Source organism: Patella vulgata, chromosome 7 (genome assembly GCF_932274485.2).
Source record: "Patella vulgata chromosome 7, xgPatVulg1.2, whole genome shotgun sequence".
NCBI lineage: Eukaryota > Metazoa > Mollusca > Gastropoda > Patellidae > Patella > Patella vulgata.
This window is the reverse complement of record NC_065885.2, coordinates 10,793,937-10,802,943: the sequence shown is the minus strand read 5'-3', so window position 1 is coordinate 10,802,943 and position 9,007 is coordinate 10,793,937. Positions and strand designations below refer to the sequence as shown.

Genomic DNA, 9,007 nt, shown 5'->3' with positions numbered 1-9,007 from the left:
GATTCCGTATAAACAAGGAACAATCCAGGTCAGGTTCCCCCCTTCCCGGATGGAGGAGAGTCCGGGGGTCTTCCCCCGGTCCAGAAAATCGTTCTCTAGCGAACTCTGAACAATGAACGACAGTGGGCCATTAGGCAAGTCAGTACACAATATAGGGGAGATAGATATCAGAACACAACCAATGATATGTATACATCATATTTATACATCACAACGCCCCTACAAAGTTGTATGTAACTCAAACAGTATCACCATAGGCTTAACCGGGTGTGCTGCCCACCAACAAGGACCAGAAAGTTTCACAGTCCAGACATTTTGCACAGCGATTCCCGAACGCTAAAAGAACTACGATGCGTCATTGATCGTCTGGTCCGACAATCTATACGAGCATTGTTTTTTTTTTACATCATTTAGAATGGTGAATTTCAAAATTCTTTTAGAAGGGGCGCCGACTGACACCCGTCTCTAGTACTCCACATGATGATCCCTGACTGCTGTCTATTACAAACAGTAGGTATTTTAGAACTATGGTCGGCAATTTATTTTCGGTTTCGGGGGAGTAGGAGAGGCACTGCCCCCTTCCCCCCGCTGGCTACGAGTGTGGACCAACCCCCCAAAGACAATTTTAAGGTTTCCCCTTTTATCCACCTGTGTTAAAAATAGAAGTATTTTGATCAAAGAAAATAACACGTTATTTACCAAACATGGCAATGCTCTTCCTGCATTGTCTATCCAAAAAATATCCCTTTTCTAATCGGTTAGACATGGAAGAACTCTAGTGATTTTATTGCGGGATTTACCGTGATGCAAATGATGCTGCTCAACGGAAAGATACCCACAAAAGGAGACAAACAAAGTCATAATATCAGTAAACATTTATTATATGATTATTGTAGTAATGAAATGGTTAAATTCATTTTCAAATTGGAAATACCATAAAATAAATCTCAAGAGTTATTTGCAATTTACAGGACAAACTCTATGGAACGTAATCGGCAGTTGAATGAACTTATCCAGTATCTTGCATCCGAAAAATCTAGAACAACTATAACAGTTTATTAGTGTCGTTTTTATTTTGAATTGTATATATATTGGAGGACCATAATCTGTTCTATGCTATGGCCCTCTAAATGCTATAATATTTATGACGTAAGAGGATACCGTAGCTACCATACGGACCAAAACGTACTTCAAAGAAGTAGCAACCATTTTAGGCACCCGCGTCTTGACAGGACAGGTTTATCATTCTAATTTACTAGAAAATATTTTCAAAACATTTAAAACCATTCGATATGAATTTTGATTCTGTGAATTATTACAATACAAAACAGAGTTGTTTAAAAATATCGTATTCTAATCCACGATATCGCCCACCAAATAACTCGGTACAAATCGGTTCTTTTTGACTTCATTCAGTCGCCATATTTGTTCATAAGGATATGGTATTTCCGGCATAGAAACTTCGTTCAATTGTTGCATCTAAAAAAATAAAATTATAATACAAAATATGTTTGAGATTTTTTATGCGTTAGGATGTTTAATTGTTCTTTATAAATGTTCAGTAAGACATTAGTACCTCTATCATGAAATCACCGACTGGGCCAATGAAGACAATCATACGCTGTACAGTGGGCTATGAGGGGAATTTGGCTGAGTACTGGCGTCAAAGTCTACTCTTCTTTCGATTTAGTACATATTTGTCCCATCCGAATGGAGAAAATTCCAGAGAACTTTTTCGATCACCGTCCGGATCGATACCCGGACCCCCCTGGTTAGCGAGTCAGCGCCTTGCCAGTAGAGAAGCCACCGCGGTTCCCTTATTGGTTTTATTGGAAACTATTAGTCATCTTAATCCATGTAATCTAGAATATATATACCTCCTCCTTGGTTAACTTCCAACCGGAACTGGCACCCATATTGCTGTTTAACTGATCAAGATTTCTAGCACCAATTAAAACAGATGATACAACATCCCTTTGTAATAACCATCGTATTGCCACCTGGGCAACTGATTTACCTGGAGACAGAAAGGAACAACATGTCATTGTGGAAATCTCCACTTTAGACAAGATACTTTACAGTGTTTGCTAAACAAAATAAAAAACCTAACGCCTTAAACCCTTCTGCACCAATAGGTATGCTTTAGAAAAGATACGTTACAATGTTTGGAAAACAGGGTTAATGAAGTGTATTATGATGGAAAGTGTGTTATAGGTTTGTAGCAGTCAGGGGATCTTTAACACGCCACCAAGGGTATACCCGGGACCTCAGTTTTCGTACCATCCGCAGAACTAGACGCTCTTCCTTGCTAGGCCGTTAGCCTCGCACCATTAACAAGAGCAACAAGTATGGAATATCCCTAAATTTTGCACTTTCTTACTTGTTCCTCCGCCATTTGCCACTTAACGAGAAAAGTGGGCCTGGAAAATCTCGTGGAAATAGAATCCGGAAACTCCTGTCTAGTGAGCCAGCATCTTACTCACCAAGCCACCATGGCTCCAGTTTTTGGAACGCCGTAAATGTTATTAACCAAGACTATCCCACCTTTAGCTTTACTGATATCCTCCAGCTTGCCAATTGTGTTCCATATTCTTTCACTTCCTTCTAGTTTATCCCAGCCTGGACAAGCTTGGTTTCCTCTTTTGGCATCTTGTGCTGCCCAACCAATTCTTCCAGATCCCGACTCAGGTCTTTGTCCACGCTTGTATTTACCAGATAGTACTCCGCTTTAATATACAGAAATATATATTATTATGCCCACTTGAAAATATATATATAATTCGTGTGGATGTAACTCTATCCACTGACAGCTGTAGCAATATTCTAAAAGATTCTTTTAACTTACCCTTTTAAAGGACTCCATGGTAGGACGGCAATACCATTTAATTTACAGACACTAAAAGATTCGAACTCATCATATCTGGTAGCCAGACTGTATTGTTGCTGCAATCATAGAATTAAATCATTTTCAAGTCAACTCCGTTGCATACGAGTTCATTTATTCACTGAAACTGACACGGTGGCTCAGGGTAGAAGGTGTCGGCACACTAATCAGGTGGTCCCCGTTGTTCGATACCGGTGCTGGCCGAACAATTTCCTGGGGAATTGCCAACATGTTTCCTGTTATCAGAAGTGTAAGACACTGGAACAATCGTCTAGTCGATCGGATGGGACGACAAATGTTAAAGAAACTTTGTCAGTTATAACCGTAGGCAACATTTCCCTCTTAGCATAATATACGGAAGACATCCATTTAGTTTATGCAATACCAGTGAGATGAAAAACAAGGACATTACAGTCGATGGTCAACCAGACATGATTCTCAGTATATAATAACAATGAATTACAAAATACTTATTAAATCGAGGATTCCAAGAAATGGGATGTGGAAGTAGTTATGTTACAGCACATCCTTTCTGGACTTTCACGTTTTAAAAATAAGTTAATTGTTACAATTCAACCAACCCTACGTCAAGACTAATAAATATAATAAATGAAACCTACCTGAAGACTAACAAATGGATTAAGGTCAAGTTCTCTGTTTAAATCAACTATTTGTTGTAACTGCCATCCCGTAACGTTACTACAACCAGCATGACGTATTTTACCACAACGTATCAGGTCGTTAAACGTCAACAGTGTTTCCCGGAGGGGCGTGGCATTATCCCAACAATGCATCTAGAAATTAATAACAAAGGAAAATTTTACCACAACGTATCAGGTCGTTAAACGTCAACAGTGTTTCCCGGAGGGGCGTGGCATTATCCCAACAATGCATCTAGAAATTAATAACAAAGGAAAATAGATAACGGTCATATATACGACACAGAACAAACATAAATTCCTACATTTAGAATGAAGTGCAAAGTTTAAAAAGATAGTACAATTCACCTGTAATTTTGTTCTCTCTTTTCAGGTTTTGAATTTTGAATATATAGCTAGTTTTAGTAGAAAAAAAATATTTGTCTGGAAGAATTACATGGGTAATTCCCCAGGAATTGCCTCCAGTCTACTTTATCTTTTCCTGGTTAGAGATTTTCATGGTGAACACCAAACATGCTTCAGCAGAGATGATTGATGGGTGTTATAGTTTATGTCTTGCGCAGGAATTAGCCTAACGAATATTGTGGAAAGAATTTCAGTTTGCGACACCAGCGTGAAATAACATTGAAGTTTATGGGGAAATTAATGGTGTATTGTGATCATATTTTTAAATTATGACATTTAAAGTCGCCGATCTTGATCGCGCATTTTTCTACAATATTTAATTTGTGGATTTCGTGACTGATTAGCATATTTATCTTAACGTTCCTGGGCATCATATTGCTCATAATATCAAAAGTTTCACGGTTCAATCCGAAAGGATCAAATGGATTAATTAACATTTAGGTAATTAAGAAAACAAAAGCAAAATATTAACAGTAGATAATCTTCAGGATTGGATATTTTACCCATTTTCTCTTCTACGTAGCGCTGGTTTGTTTAATTTGTCAATTCATCATATTTTTTGTAAATACTGAACGGAATTGGGCTAATATACATTTTAGGAACTAAACTTTCACAATATTTCCAACTCCCTCAAATGAACAGAGCGACTTCAAACTATAATTGAGGACAATTTATATATCTTAAATGAATACACAGTTATTTTGGAACTTACTTGATAGAGATCAACATAATCTGTTTGTAATCTTTCTAGACTTTCCTCAATACTTTGTACAATATGTCGTCTTGTTAACCCTTGACGATTGACATTATCTCTTTGTTTCCAGAAAAATACCTTTGTGGCCAGAATATATCTATCCCTTTGTTGTCTACAAATAAATATTTTATTGTGTTGTTAAAAGATAGGATTGATAACACATGTTTTTTGATTAATGTCTTATTTGTCCTGAAGATGTATTTTCTTTATCTACAAGGTCAAGGTTATAAAGTACGTATGAGATCAGAATGTGTTCGTCAAGTAGTGGTGTTCCTCACGGATTTGTTTTAGGACATGTCTTATTTACCATGTATACAAAGCAAACTGGATATGTGCAAACTGATAACACATTATTTTTATTAACGACTTATTTGTCATATAGATACGTTTGTTTTAGGGCCTGTCCTATTTGCAGTGTATACAAAGGAAATTGGAGGTGTTCTGGATCAAAATTCGATATGTCACCATATCTATGCTGGCGATACTCAGTTTTATGGGTATTTTGTTCCTGGATCAGATCAACAGGGGGTGCTTATAAGAATGTCTACACGCTAAAACGTTGATGGGTCTAAAACGTTTGAAAGTAAATTCGGATAAAGCTGAAGTTATCCTGTTTTGCCCCGAAACTCAATTACCCACCTTATGAACCAACAAAGGAAAAAGTTGAACAAGGGGGATTTCCGCCAACATCAGTTTACACAAACAACAAACAGTTGATGATCTGTGTAGAAGATGTTGCTGTCATCTGAAAAAAAACCCCATCAGTTCCACCCGCCGTGTCTTAACACAGGATACAGCTGCAGCTCCCGCCCGATCATTATCGTAGTGGTCTTCTCATCGATCTTTCTCAATTTCAACTAAATCACCTTCAGCAAATCCAACATCTCACAGCAAAAATTGTCCCGAGATCATCATATCGTGGCCACATAAACTCAGTTCCCCACTCTTACATTGGTTACCATGAGCCAGAGATTGGATAGACTATAAAGTACTCTGTCTAACATACCAGTGTGTTGGTAGAGACATGCTGTACGTCAATGTTGTAAAGTTTGTAGACACGACGTACGTCAAGGTTATAAAGTTTGTAGACACGATATAAGTCAAGGTTATAAAGTTGGTAGACACAATATAAGTCAAGGTTATAAAGTTGGTAGACATGATGTACGTCAAGGTTATAAAGTTGGTAGACACGATGTAAGTCAATGTTATACAGTTTGTAGACACGATATAAGTCAAGGTTATAAAGTTGGTAGACACGATGTAAGTCAAAGTTATAAAGTTTGTAGACACGATGTACGCCAAGGTTATAAAGTAGGTAGACACGTTGTAAGTCAAGGTTATAAAGTTAGTAGACACGATGTACGTCAATATTATAAAGTATGTAGACACGTTGTACGCCAAGGTTACAAAATGTGCAGATACGATGCAAGACCATGCACTAAACACTTGAACTGATAAAATCGGTCTAAAGCCACCTGAATTTGGACTATGATATCAACCATGTAATATACTACAAACATTTGAAATGATAAAAATCTACTTGTCCTAATCAAGCCTTTATCCGACAAAAAACCACCTGTATTTGGACAACTGTATCAAGGCACAGAGAGAGAGAGAGAGAGAGAGAGGAGATGGGGTGGGGGACGTCCACTCGGCAGGATTTACATATGGTCCAACGTACTTCACTAATTCGCTTGCGCGTAGGAGTCTTTCATCGTGATCGGAAACCGGGGAACCCAGAGAAATCCCACGTGGGTGGACCCTACTCCTTATCACGTACAAACGGGGAAACCATACTACTTGTCTCAATGATAGACCTTATGATCAAACGCGTTAAACCATTCGGTAACCCAACCCCGCCCTAAAAGCGGTACAAGAAGGGGTGGGGGTGATTGACATTGATCTGGTTAGGACATTAGATTCTCAACCAGAATCTGTGTGGCTCAGGTGTGGCTCGAACGGGACTGATAGTTCATGCAAGAGATCCATTGGCAATTGGCAATTGAAATTCGAAGGAGAATAGAGGGAAAACAACACTGTTCATGAAAAGATGTTATTCTCGCATGGCACACATATCCATAGAAATAACAATTACCACAATATGTTGTCCCAAAAAGATCGAATTTCTGTCCTTTAACTCAATTTATAAATTCAAACAGTTTAATTAAGTTCCAATCGTTTATATCTCTAAAACGCCACTTGCTAAACGCTTTTTTGTGGCCAACAAATTTAAGAATTGGTGTTTTTAAACGTCGTATTTGAGAAATATGGAGGTTTGTAACATTTCATAAGGTTATTTCATAAATAAATAACAATATTGTAATATTGTTAATATCCTTGAATGCAATGAAATGAAATGAAATGGGGTTTAACGCCCAGCTGTTCTACTCCGACTGGGATAATGAAGACGTGGTCCTTGAATGCCACTTAGAAGTAAAGGTATACTATTCATAATAACACAACTTTATGGATTAACTACTTGATAAAGACACCCGTAAGAATATTGAAACGTTGCATGTAATAAACTAAGAAGTAATAAATCCATAAAGTTGTGTTATGAAGAATATTGTTACTTAAAGCTACACATTATTTGAAAAACGACGATTCATAATGTGTCCACATAGGGAAACATTTCATCATCCAAAACTTACTGTTTAAGCCAAGTACCAATAATGGATTCTGATAATCCTCCAGAGTAGGCATCAGCAGTATCTATAAAATTACCTCCCCATTCCACATATCGATTTAATATCTTATGTGATAATTCTTCATCACACTGACCAGGTAGTCCAACCTGAAAAAAATATTGAAATGAATTGAATCGAAATGTGGGCTATTGAAGACTGGCGGGAAATTTTGCCTTGAGAGCGGCGCCGCAGCCTACTCACATCGAATTGCAACTGTGAAGTGTTCTTTTACGTGCTCGCGACCTTGTACACGGAACCTCCATTTGTCGTACCAAGTGTCTCCTTTTCAACCTTTTTAAAACTTTATTTCACTTGTAAAGTTGAATCCCTTGTTTTATCGCATACCGATGCAAAACCTTTCTGGACTTTGTATTATATTCGACCTTGTGTTTTGAATCTAAAATTATTCAGATCGAGTCACGAGGACTTTTATATTCGGTTACCCGTCACCTAACGTTATAGCATGGATACGCCCATATTATAAACCGGGTCGAGGTTGGCTGTACATGATCGCCATTATCCCAACGGCTCCTATCAAGTTATTTTTCTTAGGATTTGTTTCCAGGAGCAGCGCCTTTGCATTGGAGTTAGAATATTGTCGAAAGCTCCCACCACGCATGTAATAATGTAATATGATTGTATATACACTGATTTACATTCAATCGTTTCTGTTTTTACCTTAATTTCTAATCAGTTTTGTTCGTCGAAACTGAATGGCCGTCGTTGGCGTCTGGTTATTCCAGTCTACACCGGGAGTATTCTCCTATGGGGTCTGTTTAGCCTCGTTCACCGAGTCGCTTCATTACAAAACGCGCTCGAAAGCATTCTGGCGCGCGATTCGTGTGCCAATTTTAAATTTTCATTTTGTATTATTTGATATTAGAAGCCCATCTATTCACTGTAAGATAACAACATCAATGTTGACCAGTAAGTCGTGTTTGCAATATTGAATTAGCGACTTACCCTCTTTAACAGGGTATCCCAACAATGTCAATCATAAATAGTAAAACTACTCACAGTGGCTTGTCCAAATGTCATGGTACCCAGGCACAGGTTCGAAACCTGAAGACCCGTTCTACCTAAATAATTATAATCCACTTTTAACTCGGCCATTTTGATGCTGGTGTATATTACTCAACTGTCCAACACAACCGCCAGGTAAATGATATAAGTCCAAATGGCTAGTAGCGTAACTTAAATATGTCAGCGACTAAGGTATGTCAGAGAAAGCAAAGTCACTATTTGTATAGATAGATAGCTTATCTGAAACTTACAAATATAATATGAAGGCTAATATACCAGCATGGAGTGGGATAGTGTTGGCCTTGTCCTGTACTGATAATTGGGTTATGTACTAGATATGTAATATGTGCATACTTTCATATATTTTTCTTTGCATATTTGTTACGGGGAATGTTACCAAGATGATGAGTAATGTGCGTATATGGCCGTGACATTGTATGAGCAAACCTGAATTCTTTCATTGGAGTAATCTCCCTTAAAGAGTAATCAAACTTTATATCCCCTAGCTATATAGCCATCGATATCTAAAGATTTGCCTTGCTGACTTGAATAGTTTAATCTTTATCGTCGTTTTTTGCCCGTCTCTAACGATTTT

The 9,007-nt window shown here is 37.8% G+C and overlaps 1 protein-coding gene across 1 annotated transcript; it reads right to left on the bottom strand.

Annotated features, from left to right (window-relative positions):
* Positions 1 to 961: 961 nt before the first annotated feature.
* On the bottom strand, positions 962 to 8,653 carry LOC130013537 (1-deoxyxylulose-5-phosphate synthase YajO-like). Its single transcript, XM_056102140.1, has 8 exons — positions 8,407 to 8,653; positions 7,354 to 7,496; positions 4,661 to 4,814; positions 3,505 to 3,678; positions 2,846 to 2,943; positions 2,545 to 2,726; positions 1,878 to 2,017; positions 962 to 1,479 (listed from the first exon to the last, which is right to left on the bottom strand). The coding sequence occupies exons 1-8, from the start codon at positions 8,500 to 8,502 to the stop codon at positions 1,354 to 1,356; spliced, it is 1,113 nt and encodes a 370-aa protein (XP_055958115.1). The 5' UTR covers positions 8,503 to 8,653; the 3' UTR covers positions 962 to 1,353.
* Positions 8,654 to 9,007: the final 354 nt, after the last annotated feature.

What these genes read in the sequence shown, in the direction of transcription:
- LOC130013537 (XM_056102140.1), bottom strand. Translation starts at nt 8,502, where the DNA reads ATGGCCGAGTTAAAAGTGGATTATAATTATTTAGGTAGAACGGGTCTT. An exon ending in TGACATTTGGACAAGCCACT is followed by an intron (nt 7,497 to 8,406) that starts GTGAGTAGTTTT and finishes TATTTTTTTCAG; the next exon opens with GTTGGACTACCTGGTCAGTG. An exon ending in CCATGGAGTCCTTTAAAAGG is followed by an intron (nt 2,727 to 2,845) that starts GTAAGTTAAAAG and finishes TGTATATTAAAG; the next exon opens with CGGAGTACTATCTGGTAAAT.